At 43.6% G+C, this 22075-nt stretch overlaps 1 protein-coding gene across 2 annotated transcripts in view; it reads left to right on the forward strand.

Annotated features, from left to right (window-relative positions):
• The window catches only part of pou6f1 (POU class 6 homeobox 1), a 182637-nt gene that overhangs the window by 55160 nt on the left and 105402 nt on the right, over window positions 1-22075 (forward strand). For both annotated transcript variants that reach the window (XM_067976741.1, XM_067976742.1), the window contains exon 5: window positions 10167-10386. In XM_067976741.1, coding sequence (XP_067832842.1) covers window positions 10167-10386 — 220 coding nt within the window. The remainder of the gene's footprint in view (window positions 1-10166; window positions 10387-22075) is intronic.

Genomic DNA, 22075 nt, shown 5'->3' on the forward strand with positions numbered 1-22075 from the left:
GTGACTGTGACCATGGTAAACTATCCCTCCTCATCTTTCTCAACCTGTCTGCAGCCTTTGATACAGTTGACCACACCATCCTCATCCAACTCCTCTCCTCTGTCGTCCAGCTGGGTGGGTCTGCACTCGCCTGGTTCCATTCCTTTCTATCCAGTTGTAGCCAGAGAATCACCTGCAATGGCTTCTCTTCCCGCTCCCGCACCATGACCTCTGGAGTTCCCCAAGTATCTATCCTTGGCCCCCTCCTATTTCTCATCTACAAGCTGCCTCTCAGCAACATCATCCAAAAACACAACGTCAGGGTTCCACATGTACACTGACGACACCCAGCTCTACCTGACCACCACCTCTCTCGACCCCTCCACTGTCTCTCATTTGTCACACTGCTTGTCCGACATCCAGTACTGGATGAGCAGAAATTTCCTCCAATTAAATATTGGGAACACTGAAACAATTGTTTTTGGTCCCCGCCACAAACTCAGTTCCCTAGCCACCGACTCAATCCCTTTCCCCCTGCCACTGTCTGAGGCTGAACCAGACTGTTGGCAACCTTGACGTCCTATTTGACCCTGAGCTGAGCTTCCGACCCCATATCCTCTCCATCACCAAGACCGCCTACTTCCACCTCCGTAACATCGCCCGTCTCCACTTCTGCCTCAGCCCATCTGCTGCTGAAACTCTCATGCATGCCTTTGTTACATCTAGACTTCAATATTCCAATGCTCTCCTGGTCGGCCTCCCATCTTGTACCCTCCGTAAACTTGAGCTCACCCAAAACTCTGCTGCCCATATCCTAACTCGCACCAAGTCTCGTTCCCCCATCACCCCTGTGCTCACTGACCTGTGTTGGCTCCCGGTTCGGGAACGCCTTGATTTTAAAATTCTCATCCTTGTTTTCAAATCCCTCCATGGCCTCACCCTCCCTATCTCTGTAACCTGCTCCAGCCCTACAACTCTCTGAGGTCTCTGCGCTCCTCCAATTCTAGCCTCTTGTACATCCCCGATTTTAATTGCTCCACCATTGGCGGCTGTGCCTTCAGCTGCCTAGGCCCTAAGCTCTGGAATTCCCTCCCTAAACCTCTGTGCATCTCTACCCCTCTCTCCTCCTTTAAGACACTCCTTAAAACCCAAGCTTTTGTTCACCTTTCCTAATACCTCCTTATGTGGCTTGGTGTCAAATTTTATTTGATAATCGCTCCTGTGAAGCGCCTTGGAGGTTTTACTATGTAAAAGGCGCTATATAAATGCAAGTTGTTGTTGCTGTAAATGGAACAAAGTAACGCTACGTGATGAATTGAAAACAATGTGGCACCAACTAACATTATGTGACAGTACAAATGGCACTCTGAATAAATCATATGTATTCACCCCAAAAAGGGTTATTAAAAAAAGATCAAATGAAGCAGGTAACACACTTAATCCAAAAAGATGATTGCAATTCATTCATAGAATCATAGAAAGGCTACAGCACGGAAGGAGGCCATTCAGCCCATCGAGTCTGTGCCGGCTCTATGCAAGAGCAATCCAGCTAGTTCCACTCCCCTGCTCTATCCCCGTAGCCCTGCAAATTTTTTCCCTTCAAGCGCTTATCCAATTCCTTTTTGAAAGCCATGATTGAATCTGCCTCCATCACCCCCTCAGGCAGTGCATTCCAGATCATAACAACTCGCTGTGTTTTTCCTCATGTCGCCTTAAGTATTTAAATTTGAAGAAAAATGTCAAGAAAATAGGTTTGCGAGATTTGTACTCGCCTGAAGGAATGCAGTCCACGGAGAAAAGAAATCTAAAGAAGTGGAAGCAGATGGGAACTGCACTGAAGCATGGAAAGGAACGAATGCCTGATGGAAAAATACAGAACAATAAGGACTTGCATTTATATAGCGCCTTTAATAACGATAAATATTCCGAGGTGCTTTACAGAGACGCAATCAAACAAAAATGGATGCCGAGCCAATGAATAAGATATTAGGACGGGTGAATAATCCTTGGTCAAAGAGGTGGATTTCGAGGAGGGTCTTAAAGGAGGGGGCGGGTGGTGGAGAGGTTTAGGGAGAGAATTCCAGAACGTGGGGCCTAGTCAGCTAAGGGCACGGCTGCCAATGGCGGGGCAAGGGGAATGCACAAAAGGCAAGAGTTACAGGAATGAAGAGTTCAGGGTAAGGTGGTAGGGCTGGGGGAGGTTACAGAGATAACGTGGAAAGCCGTGGATTTCCAATAAGGAAATGAGCTGATTGTCAGTAGAATCGCATCGGTAGAAAGGCCCAAAACTAACATAATCAGACGAAAGCAGTGAGGCCAAGCAACAGCGCCCATTCGTTCAACAATAGAATTGCTGTCTCCACTCCAAAGACCAAGTATTGAGCCCCTTCAACACCAACCACCCACCAGCACCCGCACCCCCCCACCCCGAGGTGCAAGATTTCTGTTCCCGCTGCAAGCAAAATTTCAGCCCCCTCCTCCACCGTAGAGTATATATCAGGACTTCAGGACACCCACCCACACAAATTGAAGAAGAAACAGAAATGGAGCCCCCTCAAAAATTCTTGGAGGACGACAACTGGAAGACAGCAAGTCCAAGTAGTCAGAGAGTATCAAGAATCGCTGAAGCACCAGTGGAAATCCCAACATCGGCAAAGTAAAATGGAAAATGAACCCAAAAGCATCCTACTCCTACCTGATAAACAAATACCCCCACATCCCCCTTAGACCTAGACCACCCCAACCCTTCAGTAAGTCATGGGTTGCAATTGTTTCTCCCCCCACTCCTCCCTGCTGGCTCAAATTCCCAGTCGTTCACCACTGGCTGCGCCTCCCCTCCCAACGTGCTCCCTCGGCTAGCTACATTTTCCATTCCAACCCACCTGGGAATTGTCTCCGCCCTATTCTCTGGGAGCACCTCCATCAGAAACATCCGTGGACAGTCCACCTGACACATCAACCACCTTGAATTGCGACTGACAAGCTTGACTGTGGGGAATTTCCAGACCTTAATACAAGGTAAAATTGTTTGAAAATGGTTGGACAGTACTGCAGTAGTCCACTATGTCAGCAAGCAGGTTGGAACTTACTGACAATCCCTCTGCCAGGATGCAGTCCAGCTGGTCCACTGGTGCTTCAGTTTTGAGGTAATACTCTCAGTTCAGCTCTTCGCTGGGGTACACACAGGCAGGTGCTTGGAAATGTCTCGCAATTCACCCTCACAAATGGAAGATCCACTTGGAGGTAGTTCAAAAAATACTTAAGATTTGAGGATGCTTGGACTTGTTTGCATCCTTGGATAACCATCAATTCCAGTACTTTTGCCTAAGGACAGAGCTAATATCAGCTTGAAGGCTGGATAGTCTTTTCTGTATACATTGTCTCCATTTTTCCTTATACCACGAGCAAAAGAACAGATACAAGCAGAAGGAGTGAAATTTATCTTGATGGCAACATATTAGCCTCATAAACCATGGTTTCAGGCATCCTGGCAATAAGCCTCGCAAAAGAGATCCCTCACAGTTGGGGGAAGGGGTCAAATATTAATCTAACTCCAAAGGTATTCTGGTTGACTGCTTGGCTGTTAAAAGGCATTGCCTGTTAGAGCACTTTGGTGTAGATACTTCACAGAGGATGCCCAATAATATGGCTTATAACATAATGTGGAAAAAGTTTACGAAGTGATGTTCTACAAAGTCTTGTGATGTTTCTCAATTCTTGAATATCTCCAACATTTGTTCAAAAAAATCCTGAAATGTGACAACAACTTTGATCATTTTCCCTACAAAGGATTTGGAATAAGAGTTATTTTAATGTTGGGTTTTTAAAGCAAAGTGTACTCACAAATTTAGAAAAAAAGGCACCTGGATAAAAAGTAGTTCATAGAAACATAGAAAATAGGAGCAGGAGTAGGCCATTCGGCCCTTCGAGCCTGCTCCGCCATTCAATATAATCATGGCTGATCCTCTATCTCAATACCATATTCCCACTTTCTCCCCATACCCCTTGATGCCTTTTGTGTTTAGAAATCTATCTAGCTCCATCTTAAATATATTCAGTGACTTGGCCTCCACTGCCTTCTGTGGTAGAGAATTCCACAGGTTCACCACTCTCTGAGTGAAGAAATTTCTCCTCATCTCAGTCCTAAATGTCCTACCCCGTATCCTGAGACTGTGACCCCTCGTTCTGGACCCCCCAGCCAGGGGAAACATCCTCCCTGCATCCAGTCAGTCTAGCCCTGTCAGAATTTTATATGTTTCAATGAGATCCCCTCTCATTCTTCTAAACTCGAGTGAATACAGGCTGAGTTGACCCAATCTCTCCTCATACGACAGTCCTGCCATCCCAGGAATCAGTTTGGAGAACCTTCGCTGCACTCCCTCTATGGCAAGTATATCCTTTCATAGGTAAGGAGACCAAAACTGCACACAATACTCCAGGTGTGGCCTCAATATGTTAATTGAGTTTGTTTTCCCCGAAGACTGTAACCAATAAGTCAGACTCTGGACACCATCTAGAGAAGTACCTACAAGTCTTGAGGGTCCTCCGGCATTCAGCACCATGCAGCTTCTGAGGAATATGCAAAACTCCCACAAGCCAAAGCTTAGGTGCCTTAAAAAGCATCTTTGCTCAACAAGGTTAGCCAAGCACACTCCAACTTCTGATGCAATTAGGTATTGAGCAAAGTTAAGCCCTGAGCCCCGTTTGTATCTGGTCCAGGTGTCCTTTCTTTACTTGATGATCATTGATCATTCCACACGGTTCCTGTAGGGCAGGGATGCAAATCCATTCCTGGGAAAGGAAGAGTCCGCTCTCAGGCTTCTTACCACCAAGAGTTGATATTTCAGGTTGCAAAAGAGAGACCAGACTTTTGAGAGGAATCTTTATACTTCTGTGATGGTGATCGCTGAGGCAGGTTGAGGATCTTGACCGATACAGTGCCTAGATGAACAGACGTATACTGCTGTTCCTTTATCGTCGTTGGGTCAAGATCCTGGAATTCTCCACCTAAAAACATTGTGGGAATCGTATCACCACAAGGACTGCAGTGGTTCAAGAAGAAGGCGCACCACCACTTTCTCAGGGCAACTAAGGATGGGCAGTAAATGCGGTCTTGCCAGTGTGTCTCACGTCCCGAGAACAAATAAGTTTGAAAAATGACCCTCGTAACTACAGCCGTGAGCATGTTGAGCACACAAGTTTCCATCCTCTCTCCAACCTACTTTTCAAACTGAATCTTTTGAGGTCCTATCGCTAGATGATGGCATCGAATGAAGGAGTTTGAGCCAATAGCCTTTTAGGGCATCTACGATCAGGTCCCTTACCTTTGATCCAGTTACCACCATGTACCCAATGTCTGGGACCAGGTTCGAATGAGAGTGAGCATCCAGGATTCTATTGATGCAGAAACAATCTCTGAAGATTGTCTTTGGCAGACAGAATCTTAACAGTCTGATGTGATATATTTTTCACTCTGTAAAATTGAAAGAAAAAAGCCCTGAAATTCCTGTTAGCCTGCTGCGCCTCGCCCGTTATACACACCACCAGATTTTCCTTTCCACAGTGCCGAAAGTTAAAATCAGCCCTCTTCCTATGACACCTTATCAGCTGGACTTCCTTGCATTTCTTCTCCTCCTGCTCTTCTTCCTCCATTAAAATTGTAAATAAAGAAATCCCCATTGGGAAACTCATTTTTAAGTTTTCTTGAGGGAGGAATTGAAATTCCTTTGGCCCCAGAGAGTTGTGGTGTTAAATAGGTTGAAGGTCTCTTTGATAGCCACAGAATAAAATTTAAAATATTCAAATCTGGTAAGAAATAACTAAGAAAAATGCTGAACAAATTCATACCCAAGAGGTTGTCAGCTTAAGCAATCACTTTTGCTTTGATCTGTTCGTCCTGGCAAGTACGCCTGCTTTATGAAGGCATTCTTTGCGTAGGGGGTGAATCAGGCGGAAGTGATAGGATTTTGGATAGATGATGTTGTTCTGTCATTATCCTGTCATTTCTCTACATCCGCTGCAGAGGGGACTATGTTTCTTGCGCTCACCCCTATTTCCAGCATAATTTCTAATAAGACATACAAAGGAGGGGAGACTCTGTTACTGGGATCCACCCCAAAGTTTTCCCCCACCTGCCCAGAATATGCAACTTTTGTGCTTCCAGAACCGAAGAATTTTGGCGCTCATTTCTTTTACTAAACTATCTTTGATTTTGTAATGACTGTTAATGAAAATATTTTTCTTTACATAAAGAGCAAAATATACCCCACTAAAGTGTTCACTGAGGAAGAGGGGCTGGGCAAAAGGGCACACATTCCCTTTCTGTCCACTCCAGTAAACAAACCAGAAAAACGATTACCAACAGGATCAGTGCTGTCTGCTGCACTTGGCAGGAGATCAGCAAATGTTTCTGTGATGTGAAAAAAACGAAAAGCAGAAACTGGCCTTCACCGCCAGGCATGCAAGACCACGGATGGTGGGCCACAACGTACACACAATTAATTGATTTAAAGCGCTATCATTATTGGGAGCTAAATATTCCAGACCACAGGGCCTTTAGAAAGGACAGGGAAATTGGGAAAGGAGGGGGAGTAGCAATATTGATAAAAGACACTGTTACAACAGTGGAAAGAAAGGATTTCAGTGAGGGTGATCAGGCAGTGGAAACACTATGATTAGAACAAAGAAACTGCAAAGGATGCAAGACTCTTGTGGGAGTTGTCTACAGACTTCCTGACAGTAGTGGGAAGAATGTATCAATACAGAGATCAAGGAAGCATGTAGCAGAAATAATGTGCATATAATGGGAGATTTTAATATTCACAGACTGGGAAAAATAGAGGAGCTTGTCGTAAGGGCAATGAATTTCTAGACTATATTAGGGACCGTTTACTACAACAATATGTTTTAGAACTGACAACGATAAGGCCACACTAGATTTTAGTAATGAGTAACGAACCAGAATTAGTTAGCAATCTGACTGTAAGGGAACATATTGGGAATAGTGACCATAATATGATTGAATTTGATGTTCGGTTTGAGAGAGAGAAGGGAGAGTCAAAAACCAAGGTTTTAAATTTAAGTAAGGCAAACTTCGAAGGGATGAGAAATAAATTGACCACAGTAAACTGAGCTGAACTATTAATGGGTAAAACTATAGACAAACAGTGGGAAGTACTCAAAGTATTTGTTACAATACAAAATCAGCTCATACCCCTAAAAGACAAAAGCTCTTTTTGTGTAGTTAAGCAACTATAGTCAATAAATGGGCTAAGAGACAGTATCAAGCTAAAAAAAAAGGCTCGCGCAAATACAAGGAAAAGTGGAAATTCAGCGGACTGAGAGAGCTCTAAAAAGCAACAAAGAGATACAAAGAAACTAAGAAGAGGTGAAAAAAGGCAATATGAAAAAAACTTGCAAGGATATCAAAGCTAACAGCACAAATTTTTATAAATATATTAAGAGAAAGGGGTTTGTGGACCCATTAAAGACAGATGCAGGCGAGACTATAATGGATAATAAGCAAATGCCAGACTTGTTAAATAAGTACTTTGTATCTGTTTTCGCAGTGGAGGAAGAGGACAAAATACCAGCAATACACGGGAACCATAAAAACATCAAGGGGAGGAACTTAGTAGATTTAATATAAGTAAAACAAACGGTAATGGAGAAATAATAGGACCTAAGATTACACAGCGAGTGGTTAGGATCTGGAATGCACTGCCCGAGGGAATGGTGGAGGCAGAATCAATCATGGCCTTCAAAAGGGAACTGGATAAGTACTTGAAAGGAAAAAAATTGCAGGGCTATGGGTAAAGGGCGGGGGAGTGGGACTAGCTGGATTGCTCTTGCATAGAGCCGGCGCGGACTTGATGGGCTGAATGGCCTCCTTCCGTGCTGAAACTTTTCTATGATTCTATAAGATAGATAAATTTCCAGGACCTGATGGTTTCTACCCCAGGTTATTAAAAGAAATAGGTGAGGAAATTGCAGATGTGTTAGTCATAATTTTTCAAAGCTCTCTAGATTCAGGAATTGTGCCTTTGGGTTGGAAAATTGCAAATGTCACTCCATTATTTAAGAAGGGAGGGTGGAAGAAATCAGTTAACTACAGGCCTGTCAGTTTAACATCAATTGTGGGGAAGTTACTGGAATCTAGCATAGACAGAGTGACTGAGCACTTGGACAAATATCAGTTGATCAAAGAGAGTCAGCATGGATTTGTGAAGGGTAGGTCATGACTGGCTAATTTAGTTGAATTTTTTTGAGGAGGTCACTAACATGGTGGATAGCGGAGTGTCCATGGATGTTGTCTATGTGGACTTCCAGAAGGCATTCGATAAGGTTCCACACAACGGATTATTAGCAAAAATTAGAGTGCACAGATTTGGAGGTAACCTTGTGACCATGGGCCGGTAATTGGTTGGGAGGCAGGACACGGAGTAAAGAATAAAGAGTTTATTCTCTGGTGGGATGTGACAAGTGGTGTTCCCCAAGGATCTATTCTGGGGCCTCAGCTTTTCACCATATATATTAATGAAAGAATGGATAAAGGAATAGAGAGTTCTATATCCAAGTTTGCAGATGACACTAAGTTAGGAGACACAGTGAGTTGTTTCGATGGGAGCAGGAAGTTACAAAGGGACATAGACAGGCTATGTGAGTGGGCAAAACTATGGCAGATGAAGTTCAATGTGGGAAGGTGTGAGGTCATCCACTTTGGATCCGAGAAAGACAAATCAGAATATTTTCTTAATGGTGAGAGATTAGGAGCTGTGAGGAGTAATGGGATTTAGGTGTCCATGTATATAAATCACGGAAACCTAGTGAACAGATACAAAAAGTAATCAAAAGGGCTAATGGAATTATTTCGAGGGCTGGAATACAAAGGGGAGGAAGTTTTGCTTCAATTGTACAGAGCCTTGGTCAGGGCCCATCTGGAGAACTGCGTTCAGTTTTGGGCATCGCACCTCAGGAAGGATATATTGGCCTTGGAGGGGGTGCAGCGCAGATTCACCAGAATGATACCAGGGCTTAAAAAGTTAAATTATGAGGACAGGTTGCATAAACTTGGCTTGTATTCTCTTGTGTTTAGAAGATTGAGGGTGATGTAATTAAGATAATTAAAATGATAAAGGGCTTCGATAGGGTATATCCAGAGAAACTATTTCCTCTGGTGGGGGGAAAACATAACAAGAGGGCACAATCTTAAAATTAGAGCTAGGCCATTTAGGAGTGAAATCAGGAAGCACTTCTTCATACAAAGAGTTGTGGAAATGTGGAATTCTCTCCTCCAAAAGGTTGTGAATGCTGGGACAATTAAAATTTTCAAGACTGAGATTAATAGATTTCTGTTGGGTAAGGGTATCAAGGAACATGGAACAACAGACTACAGCAGCACTTCTACAAAATTGCAAAGTGAAGTTACTTCAAATTTACTCAAAGAATTCTGTAAATTAAGTTTTCTTTGGTGGGCAATGTGAAACAAAGCATTGGAGTACTGCAGTGTGCCATAGAATGATGAAACATGAGTTTGCATTCGTGATTCCCTCGTGAGCTCCCATTCTCACCTGTGATGTTATAGGGAAGCATTGAGCAAAGGCCAGACACTAAACCGAAGAAAAAAATCAGAGGTAGAGTCACCAGGACCAGCCTTGCATATCTCCTATCAGCCAGTTTTAGAGCAGTAAAGGCAGGGTTTGAAGGTCACTTGTTCAGTCTTTTGGTTGAGGATAGTGAATGACCTGGGAAATGCACAGAGAGGGGATGAACAAAGGACCATATAAAAAGGGGGGGTGGGGAGATGAGACTTTTCATTTTATTTGGTTGAGGAGCTTCAGTGTGAAAGCAAGACTGCTCCTACGTTAGAAGAGTGGAAAATTGGAGGAAGGCCACCTGCAGTGCCCTCAGACTGTCGAGCTCAGTAACTTATCCAAGTTTGTAACACTTGGTATTTTTTTTAAAAAGCAACAGAAGTAAACAAAGGAGCTAATTGTAATGGGACACATGGCCTCACTTTCCAACTCTAGCACAGCTAGATGCCTTTCTTGTTACCTGGTTTGGGTGGAACTCTGAATGTGGTCAATTGAGACTGAAGCAGTTTGTTAAGACAAATCAAGCAAGTTTTAAAAAAAATCAAAGTGCAGGTATATGTGATCTACTAATCCTTGAAATCGTTCTTTCTGCAGATCCTGACTTCAGAAAACCTGGCAACAGTGGTAATGGCTTCAGCAGGGAGTGTTCCATTGAACCAGCCTCTTCTCATCCCGTTTAACATGGCCGGTCAAGTAACTGCACAACAGGGACTTGTGTTGACTATTCCCACAGCCACTCTTGCTTCTCTCCCAGGACTCACTTCTGCCACTGGTGCAGGAGGCATCCTTAAGCTCCCTCTGGCAAACTTGCAGGGTAGGTCACACATCATTTACTGTACACACAGGATCCTATAAATGTTGTTATACAAACTCTTTTGTAAAGTAAGTGCATCTTCTTTGGCATACATTATTTCATGTGTCAAATGCCTGTTCAGATTATGCCCAAGAATGTACATCCTTAGTTAATAAAATATATTTGTAGTCATGGAATGTAAGGGGAGGTTTTCCACTATGGGTGCTGCACAGCTGAGGTGTTCTGCCACTGAGAGAAAGCAGCTGCCCATGTTTGATCTTCCTTGGGCAATTTGCACAGCCCAGGGGAACTCCAGGGACAGGCCCGCTAAGTGGCTGGGCTGTGCACCTAAAAGTTGGGCTGAAAATCTCAGTGTAGCTGCACATCTCTCAGGCTCTGAGCTGCCGACATCTGAGCCTTCCAGCTGCTGCTGGAGAGCAACAGCCAGAAGGACCTAAGTGCTTTGCTTGGTTCTTGGTGACTTACTAAAATTTTGCCACTTGCTTACATACTCTTCAGACCCTGCAGTTCCTCTGGTACATGGGAGTCCAAGGGCAGGTGATTGCTCCGATTTTCTTCAAGTACCCTGACAATCAAGCGCCCAACAAGTGCAGGAAATGGAAACTGAGCCAAGAATCTGGGAATGCGCCTCCTGCCTTATTAAATTAAGTTTGCTGGGCCTGGGCCTACTACAGGCCACTAGGGAAGTGTCCAGGAAATCCTAGGGTCACACATTGAGGGCAGAAATCTGATATTACAGGTCTCTGCCACTTTTTCCTCTTCCCTGTGCCTTGGGAATGCCGATTTTCCAAGTGCAAGGCAGAGGAAGATCTCCCTGCAAAGTCTGGAGCAAGAAAAGGCCTTTTGGCTCATCAAGCCTACTCTATCCCCAGTCCATGTGTACTAATTGTATTGTAATTCCAAGTCTCTGGCATGTGCTCCCTGCAAGTGCAGCTCCGCGTTGGGAGTGCAGGAACATGGAATTACCTCTATAAGGCTCAAAATCCTGGTTGCCAAAACCAATTTGTATAAAATGTATAGGTTTTCCATTGGCTATACTGACCAGTTTGAGCTGGACACCTATAATGCCCAGCAGAGCTACTTAGCACTAAACAGCCAATTAATCAGCTGCTCAGCCTCTCTTATTAGCTATTGTAAACAATTTTACAACACCAAGTTATAGTCCAGCAATTTTATTTTAAATTCACAAGCTTTCGGAGATTTTCTCCTTCCTCAGGCAAATGTTTCCTCTTATTAGCAGCAGATTGTAAACGTGCTGATGTTGTCAGCTGATTTTAATGTCCTTGCTGTTTTTGGTACAGTCATTTAGTTCCAAACAGGCACTCTGAATGGAACACTGCTCAGCATTAACTGGTAATTTAGACAGCTGAGCAGAATATTAAAATCAGCTGATATTAAAAGTGCTGATGTTAAGAGGAGAAGACGAGCAGTTGATTAATCAGCTGTTTAAAGTGCCCGCCAGCACTGAGCAACATGGAGATTCAATTATAAGGATCAATTGGTTATAGTGATCATTTAGGCTATGGCTAAATTAATCACTATAACCAGATTCTACTGTATTGTAATTTCAATAGACCACTACATGAGGTGTGAAACTCCTCTCTGGCTGTTACTTTACTGTACTTTACTGTACTAAATAAAGTGCAATGGATGGGCACACCTAATTCTGCTAGAGCAAAATCTTAAATCTCTGGGGCAAAATGATACTTAATTTCTGTTTTTTTTATAACGCTGCATTTGCTTTCAGCTTACTCATGTCAGGTTACCTTGACAATAAGTCTAATATAAAACAACCTAATTCAGTAGTTCCCAAAACTGTTTACTTTTTTTTACAACCGGTTCCACAAAAAAACTCACACCTTGTAACTAAGGGTACTGATTCTGTAAACCAAAAAAATTGTCTCTCTTCATTTATTTTTACCTCACTTTCCCTTCTGTTTTTTTCTTTCTCTCTATTTCCCTTCCTTCTCTGGCTTCCTTCCCATCTGTCTTTATCATCTTTTCCCGTCTGTGTTTTTATCCTCCTTTCCTTTCTCACCCCTTTCTCTTCCCCTGCTCCCCTTTCTGGTTTACTCCTTTTCTGGTTCATTCTCTCCTTTTTCTGCTTCTCTTATTCCCCTCTCCTGCTTCAGGCTTCTCTTTCTCTCCCCTGCTTCTCTTGCTCACTCCAGTTTCTCTCTGCTTTTTTTCTCTCTCCTGCTTCTCATTCTGTCTCTCCACTGCTTTTCTCTCTCTTTAACTCAGAGATTACAGAATGAGCTGGAGAAAATATGTTGGTGGGCAGAACAATGGCAGATGAAATTTAATACAGACAAATGTAAAGTACTGCACATAGGAAGGAAAAATAGGCAACACATGTACTCCATGAATAAGTTAAGGAGGAAGCTGAAAGAGACCTAAGACACTCAACATTTACCACCCAATGCAGAGCAGAAATCAACCAAGCCAATAAAATGCTGAACAGCCAAAACAGTAGAATACAAAGTGGAGTTAGCTATGATCAAATTGTATAGTGCTCTGGTCAGATCACACCTTGAGTACTGTCTCCAGTTTTGGTCCCCAAGTCACAAAAGAGACATTCCAATGTTGGAGGCAGTGCAGAAAAGAGCCACGAGGCTGATTTCTAGAGTCAAAAGTCTGAGTTACGAGGAGAGACGAGACACAAGCTTTTCAGCCTTGAAAGGAGATGCCTGAGAAGTGATCTTCTAGAGGTATATAAGATAGTAAACTGTATGGAAAAGGTAAATCTGGAAAATAAAATTGAGCCAGTAGGACAAGTGGGCACAGGTTCATACTAGCAAAAGGTAAATTTTAGGAGTGATAGCAGGAAGTTCTTTTTCAAACAAAGAGTGATCAATACACAGAATGGACTCCTGGATAGAGTATTGGAGACAACAACCCTGGAATCATTTTCAGAACCAATTGGATGCTGCAGAGCAGAAACCTTAGAATCTTTCTAGAACTCATCTGTAATTATCTTGTGAATCTTTCACCTTTAACACAGGCAATACCTTTCATCAGAGGAGAGGCGTCCAGAGAAACGCTTGCTCAAGAAGAGTTTGACAACTTCTGATGGTCAGAGCTTCAGCTCCTTTACACTACAGTGCTGCTCTTGTCATTGGAGGCAACCCTGTACTATAGCTTCCATTTTGTGAGGTGTATGTGTTATGCTGAAATATAGTTGGGGTTATTTATGCATTTATATTCATTTACAGTACCTGATAACTCATTGTATTGTACACCTCCTTATTTCTATACATATGATATTGTAGACTGTTCTGTATTATAAAAATGTTTATTATCCCATCCTCCTGTCCAGAACCGTGTCCCAATCCTTCTCCGATTTTCAACTTGACAGAAGGTGGCAATAATACTTTTTTTTAGTGCCATTGCTTCTGTTGAAGTTCTAACAATCTAATCCCTGTGCTCGCATTCTGTGGCCTAACTGGACTTGACCACCATACTTCCTTCAGTGACCTGACCTGAACTAAGCTCTGTGTTCCTTTCTGTGGCATGATCGGAATCCTTCATAGTCCGGCTTATCTTTCCTTGATCTGAGTCCTTCTCTGCCCAACGTGACCCACTCCAAATCATCCCTGCCCCAAGTTGTCCCTACCACAGATCCTTCCCTACCTGCTGGTTTTCTACTGTACACCGGTGCTGTCAATGTTTTTGGCTCCCATGCTATACTTGCAATGCTGTGGCCGAACAGAGCATAGAATTGTTGTAAATGAGGTACAGAAAGAGGCAATTCAGTCCATTCTGTCTGTGCCAGTGCTAGCTCTTAAACTGGAACTTTCTATCAAATCCTATTTTCCAACCCTTTCGCTGTATCCTTTTATAGTCTTTCTTTTCAAACACTTTTCCAATTCCTTTTTTAATTGATGTTACAGTCTCTGCCCCAGTAGCCCCTTGTGGCAAAACAGTCCATGTTCTAATAACCCTCTGTGAAAAAAATTGTCTTGATAATTCTGGCTTTGTGCCCCATTGTTACTGATTCGTCAACCCAATTGACTATTTGCCCTTTCAAAACCTTTCATTTTTTTAAAAAGAACTCTAGATCATTCCTTATTCTTTGCTGCTGCAGTGAAAAATGCCCCAATTTTGTGAGCCTTTCTTGAACCATAACCTCTCATTCTTAGTATAATTCTTATAAATCTTTGCTGTACTCTTTCCATGGTTCTAAAACCTTCCTATAATGGGGTGCCCAGAGTGCCAGTGTGTCCTATTCAATGTATTGTATAAATTCAACAACATTTCCTTTCTTTTGTGTTCAGCGTCCCTAGATATAATACCCAGAATCCCATTTGCAATTCTTATTGGGCTTTTTTCTACCTGCACTTCACCTTTAAAGATTTGTGTACAGTATTACAAGCACAGTCAGCATATATGGTGGGGGGGTTGAACACAGCAAATCTCAGCCGCCTGCTCGCTCGCCTGCCAGCCTAGCCCTGGGTGCTTCTCAACCAGCTTGCTCGCCCGCATGCTTGTGCCAAGTGCTCACCGCCCATCTTGAGTGCTTCCTAGCCTGCCTGTAAACTGGCTCACCCATCTTACTCAAGTGCTTCCCAGCCAGCCTGGTCAGAGTGCACCTCATCCACTCCAAGAGCTTCCTGGTCAGAAGGAAAGTGAAAGATTGCTGGAAGTGAAGGAGGAGAGTGAAAGAGAGCAAGAAGTGAAGGCAAATGAATGAACGTGAGGGGTGAAAGAGATTGAAAAGTATCCGGAAGTGAAGGAGGAGAGCAAGTGAGAACTAAAAGTGAAAAAGAACAAAATAAAATGAGAAGTGGAGAAGAGTGAAAGAGAGGAAGTCAAAGAGAATGATAAGCGAAGGAGGAGAACAGAAGAGAGGTGGAAGCAAAAGAGCGAGTAGTGAAGGAGGAGGGTGTAAGAGATTGAGAAGTAACAAGATCAAGAAGTGAAGGAAGGGGAGAGTGAGCAATAGAGTAAGAAGTGAAGGGAAAAAAACATAGTAGTGGTGTGGGCAAGAGAGATAGAAGAAGAGGACAGAAAGAGAAACAAATGAAGGAAGAGGAAGAGAGAGTGAGAACTTTTTTTGCAGTATCCTTAGTATTTCGTATCCTTAGCTAGAGGGGCACAAGGTAGGGATAAGCTTAAAAAGGTTTGAAAACTACATAGTAAGATAGTTTTGGTAATATTTATTGTCATATGATGAAAGGTGAGCTTATAAATGTAAAAACAAGACCCTGAAATCTCACTTCGAGTACGGACCTTCTTTAGAGACTTATTTTTGTGATTCATTAGCTGTGATGTTGCATTTGTCTGAAGTAAAGCAGACCTGAGCAGTCTATGTGAAACAGCTGTTGTTAGCTACTTAATCCCCTGGACAAGCCTATAACAGACTAGGGTAAGTAATATAAATAAGAGCTTGTTTGTGAAGAAGACTAAGTTGTACAGGTATTAACAGAAGTAAGGAAAGATCCTGTCAAGCCAAAATTGAGGTAATGTCTTGCAGGTACTTATTGATGGGATGCAGAGATTTGGCTAGAAGGGCAATCTAAAAACTTATTTTGGCGGGCATGGTTAGAAGTCACGAACAAAGCTAATGCTGTGTCCAGGGTCCACCACACTTGGAATGAAGTGGAGAAGCTTTTTGACCTAGAAATAGTGCCAAGGTAAGCAGCCACAGCAAGAGTGCATTTTATGGTATATCACAGATGGGCATACAGTTCAATTTACAGTTATAATGTTAATCAGTTGTCACCAGGTGGCACAATGGAGGAAATCATCAGAGCCAAAGATAAAACCACTTTGGTTGCAGGATAGAATCATAGAAAATTTACGGCACAGAGGAAGCCATTCGGCCCATCGTGTCCGCGCAGGCCGAAAATGAGCCACCCAGCTTAATCCCATTTTCCAGCACTTGGACCGTAGCCTTGTAGGTTACGGCACTTCAAGTGCATATCCAAGTACTTTTTAAATGAGTTGAGGGTTTCTGCTTCTATCACCCTTTCAGGCAGTGAGTTCCAGACCCCCACCACCCTCTGGGTGAAAAATTTTTTCCTCAGCTCCCCTCTAATCCTTCTACCAGTCACCTTAAATCTATGCCCCCTGGTTATTGACCCCTCTGCTAAGGGAAATAGGTCCTTCCTGTCCACTCTATCTAGCCCCCTCATAATTTTGTACACCTCAATTAAATCACCCCTCAGCCTCCTCTGTTCCAAAGAAAACAACCCCAGCCTATCCAATCTTTCCTCATAGCTAAAATTCTCCAGTCCTGGCAACATCCTCGTAAATCTCCTCTGTACCTTCTCTAGTGCAATCACATCTTTCCTGTAATGTGGTGACCAGAACTGTACGCAGTACTCAAGCTGTGGCCTAACTAATGTTTTATACAGTTCTAGTATAACCTCCCTGCTCTTATATTCTGTGCCTCGGCTAATAAAGGACAGTATTCCATTTGCCTTCTTAACCACCGTATCTACCTGTCCTGCTACCTTCAGGGATCTGTGGACATGCACTCCAAGGTCCCTCACTTCCTCTACACCTCTCAGTATTCTCCCATTTATTGTGTATTCCCTTGCCTTGTTTGCCCTCCCCAAATGCATTACCTCACACTTCTCTGGATTGAACTCCATTTGCCACTTTTCTGCCCACCTGACCAGTCCATTGATATCTTCCTGCAGTCTACAGCTTTCCTCCTCACTATCAACCACACGGCCAATTTTTGTATCATCCGCAAATTTCTTAACATGATGGTCAGAGCCTCTGCTATTTCCTCCCTTGCTTCTTTTAACAGCCTGGGATACATTTCATCCGGGCCTGGTGATTTATCTACTTTCAAAGATGCTAATCCCCTTAATACTTCCTCTCTCACTATGTTTATCTCATCCAATATTTCACACTCCTCCTCCTCAACTACAATGTCTGCATCATCCCCCTCTTTTGTGAAGACAGACACAAATTACTCAGAACCATACGAACACCTTCTGCCTCTACACATAGGTTACCTTTTTGGTCTCTAATAGGCCCTACTCTTTCCTTAGTTATCCTCTTGCTCTTAATGTATTTATAAAACATCTTTGGGCTTTCCTTGATTTTACTTGCCAATACTTTTTCATGCCCTCTCTTTGCTTTCCTAATTTCCTTTTTAATTTCACCCCTGCACCATCTATACTTCTCTAGGCTTTCTGCAGTATTGAACTCTCGGTGTCTGACATTAGCTTTCCTTTTCTGCCTTATCTTACCCTGTATGCTCCTTGATATCCAGGGGGCTCTAGATTTGGCAGCCCCAACCTTATTCTTTGTGGGAACATGTTTACTCTGAACTCTGAACCCCTTGAATCTTCCCCTTGAATGCCTCCCACTGCTCTGACATTGATTTACCTTCAGTCCACTTTTGCTAAATCACCTCTCAGCTTAGTTAAATTGGCCTTTCCCCAATTGAGAACTTTAACTCCTGTTCTTTCTCTGTCCTTTTCCATAACTATGCTCAAACTAACGGAATTATGATCACTACCACTAAAATGCTGTATCAACAATGTTACAGTCCCTTAAATCACACAGTACATGTATAGTTAATAAAAAAAATACTTCATGTTTATATAGAATATGTTGCACCTACTCCAATGTAAACCATATTATTGTTCTCTTTCTAGCATATGCTAACCTTCAATAATGCTGAGCAATGGTGGTGGTCCCATTCAGGGGAAAGTCCTCACTCTCTAATAGGAAGCCACAATAAATATCCTGAGCATTGAGTCTATGGAAGGAGTGTGGCATAGTCTCAGTTGGTTACCATACCATATCCCCAAAATTCTTGAGTTTTGGTGGGTGGAAAAATGATGCAATCTGGACGTGCAGGGGAGGAATTTGGTGTGAGACCTGGTCGTGCCGGGTGTCTGCCTCTTTATACATCCAATGTAAATTCTGCCAGGGGAGGGGGATGAAAGAAGCACCTGCCCTCTCCATGCAGACATATGGGGGGAAAAAATTGGATGGGGCCGTTTTTGGGCGTAGGTAGCGTGATGTGCTATTACCCCGCACCCAATGGCCCCTGTGCAGGCAGGACGCAAGTTTCGACCCACCCAAGGACTCACCTGCAATCAGCGTTCCATTCCGGGCCTTGCATGTGGAATCAATGCAATTCATACTTTCCACCACCAGAGGGAGTGCAATCTCTTAAAGGGAGGATGTTTCTTAGAAATCTCTTAAAGGTAGCTGGTACCTGTTATTTGCTGAAAATAACAATCTACTATCTGAACGGAGATCAGACATCGCACACGTAAAACACAGATGCAGGTCCCATCCCTATGTTTACACACTGATGAGTTAAGTTAAAACATTGAATAAAGGTTGCACATTACTAAATCCCACATTCTCCAATCTGAACACCAGACCTCACTAATCTGCTGATCTGAGTTGGTACCAGGCCTGCGAGAGTGCATGCACCAAGGTTCTCTGCTGATGCACTGGAGACCTTGGTGCAAGAGATGGACAGAAGGAGGGACATCCTATATTTGAGGGCGGGGGGGGCGCAAGAGGCCCTCCAGACATATACCCAAAAGGCAGTGGGGAGCAGTGGGGGGCGAAGTCAATGTCAGGCACACAGCATCATGAACATGGATGCAGTGCAGGAAGAAGTTCAATGCTTTGACATGAGTGGTCAAGGTGAGTGAGGTCAACTGTCAAGTGGTGTCTCCCACCAACTGCACCACACACTACACCCCCATCACCCACATACCAACAAACTCGTTCCATCAGTACTCAACTCTTCCAACCAAATGCTTCCTCTCACCCTTACACATTACCACTGTTTCAAGCTGCCCACCCACAACTCACAGGCCACACACACTGGCAGGCATTCAACCATGACAGGCACATCACCCAGACACATGTACTGCTTTCTTGCAGAAGATTGTGGCGTACATCAGGAGGCAGGAAGTGGCAGTGGCATTTAGCCCCTCGAGCCTGTTCCGCCATTCAATGAGATCATGGTGGACCTGTGACCTAACTCCATATACCCGCCTTAGCCCCATATCCCTTAATACCCTTGGTTCACAGAAATCTATCAATCTCAGATTTAACATTCACAAGTGAGCTAGCACTAACTGCTGTTTGCAGAAGAGCGTTCCAAACGTCTGTCACCCTTTGCATGTAGAAGTGTTTCCTAACTTCACTCCTGCACGTCCTGCCTCTAAATGTTAGGCTATGTCCCTGTGTCCTAGTATTCAAGTGTAGGAGACCTCCAAAAACAGTTAAAAATGTCTCGGCAGCCAGAAGCAATAATCCAGCCACTAACCTGTAAATCCTGCATGGTCCCTTTAAATAGCGCTGGTGGGGGTCCTTCAGGCACTCTAAGACATGTTCAGATGGTCGGGGTTAAGACTGTGCGTTGAGTTGAATGTTAAGTCCCAAAATGGCGTCTATCACTTTAAATCAGCGTTGTACACTGATTGAAGCCATTTTCTCCCTACTTTACATGATTCCAATGCTCGGTATCTGTGCCTGCGCTAACTCCTATACCAAGATGGCGTCCGGCACACGTCACGCTGGAAACGTGCGTGTGCAGCCAAGGCGCCATCTTGGATGTCAGCGAGGCCGTGTAGCGCCGAAACAACGGGCGCTACACGACACAATTTAACGCCCATGGTAACGATGGGATGACTGTCTGAATTCCCGTCATTTCTGCCTGCCTTGCCTTCATCATAAAGTACGATGTATACATCAGGCATTCTTGCCAGGAGCAGCTAATCAAGGTGGAAGTGCTTTTTTTTAAAAGAGCTTTTCTACTTTTGCTCATATCTCTGTTGTTTCTGTTCTGGTTTAGAAACATTTTTTCTTTGTTGGACAGCTACCAACTGAGCCTTCACCCTGCCTGTAACCAGAACTCTTTGGGCCCCCAAGGGCATTTGAAGACAACCTTCTGGAAAACCAGGATCATGGGTTTCCCTTTGGGAATCCTTTTGCTCATGATTTATGTGGAGGAAGAGGAGGAACACAGGGAGGCAGGCTTATACGTTATGCCTGGAGGAGGATGAGATTCTCCTGTCTGACCCTGGCACTGCTCCCAGGATCAAAGCAGGAGATCTACATGTGGAGACGGTGCTTTACCAAATAAGTTCTAGATAGCTGTGCTACTGCGCCAGCCATACGTGCAGGCCACCCCCACCATTTGGACTGCACTGACTGTGTCTGTTAAAGTCACAACAGCCCAGTATTTTTTCATGACTGGCTATTTCCAGGGTACAACAGGATACTTGACCTCCATCGTTCAGTTCTCAGTGTATATCTCAGTACATCAGGTCATTAATGCATTGTTTAGCAAGGCTGCTCACTTTGTCAACTTTGGAATCTCCCTCGGCAGCAGAATGACAGGGCCATTGATTTCTACTGAGTAACTGGTTTCCCCAAGGTGCAAAGAGATATAGATGCTACTCCTGTGGACACCTGGGCACTATCTATCGATTCCCTAAACTGTGTGAACCGTAAAGGCTTCCATTCTTTGAATGTGCAGCCGTTATGTGACCAACAACACTGAATAGGATAGCATGCCGGAAATCCCAAGAAAACTTATATTGAATCGGGGACAGGGACTCGATAAAATGAACATAAGTAAAGCAACAGTAATGAAGAAAATAATAGCACTAAAGAGTGACAAATCCCCAGGGCCAGATGGTTTCCATCCCAGGGTTTTAAAGGAAGGAGGTGAGCAGATTGCGGATGCCCTAACTATAATCTTTCAAAGTTCTCTAGATTCAGGAACTGTCCCTCTAGATTGGAAAATTGCACATATCACTCCGCTTTTTAAGAAATTAGAGAGAGAGAAACCGGGGAATTATAGACCAGTTAGCCTAACATCTGTTGTGGGGAAATTGCTGGAGTCTATAATTAAGGATAGGGTGACTGAACACCTCAAGAATTTTCAGTTAATCAGAGAGAGTCAGCATGGATTTGTGAAAGGTAGGTCGTGCCTGACAAACCTGATTGAATTTTTTGAAGAGGTGACAAATGTAGTGGGCAGGGGAATGTCAATGGATGTTATTTATATGGACTTCCAGAAGGCATTTGATAAGGTCCCACATAAGAGACTGTTAGCTAAGATAGAAGCCCATGGAATCGAGGGAAAAGTACGGACTTGGTTAGGAAGTTGGCTGAGCGAAAGGCGACAGAGAGTAGGGATAATGGGAAAGTACTCACATTGGCAGGATGTGACTAGTGGCGTCCCGCAGGGATCTGTCTTGGGGCCTCAATTATTCACAATATTTATTAACGACTTAGATGAAGGCATAGAAAGTCTCATATCTAAGTTCGCCGATGACACAAAGATTGGTGGCATTGTAAGCAGTGTAGATGAAAACATAAAATTACAAAGGGATATTGATAGATTAGGTGAATGGGCAAAACTGTGGCAAATGGAATTCAATGCAGACAAATGTGAGGTCATCCACTTTGGATCAAAAAAGGATAGAACAGGGTACTTTCTAAATGGTAAAAAGTTAAAAACTGTGGATGTCCAAAGAGACTTAGGGGTTCAGGTACATAGATCATTGAAGTGTCATGAACAGGTGCAGAAAATAATCAAGAAGGCAAATGGAATGCTGGCCTTTATATCTGGAGGACTGGAGTACAAGGGGGCAGAAGTTATGCTGCAGCTATACAAAACCCTGGTTAGACCGCCCCTGGAGTACTGTGAGCAGTTCTGGGCACCGCACCTTCGGAAGGACAT

This window comes from Heptranchias perlo, chromosome X (genome assembly GCF_035084215.1).
Source record: "Heptranchias perlo isolate sHepPer1 chromosome X, sHepPer1.hap1, whole genome shotgun sequence".
Taxonomy (NCBI): Eukaryota; Metazoa; Chordata; class Chondrichthyes; order Hexanchiformes; family Hexanchidae; genus Heptranchias; species Heptranchias perlo.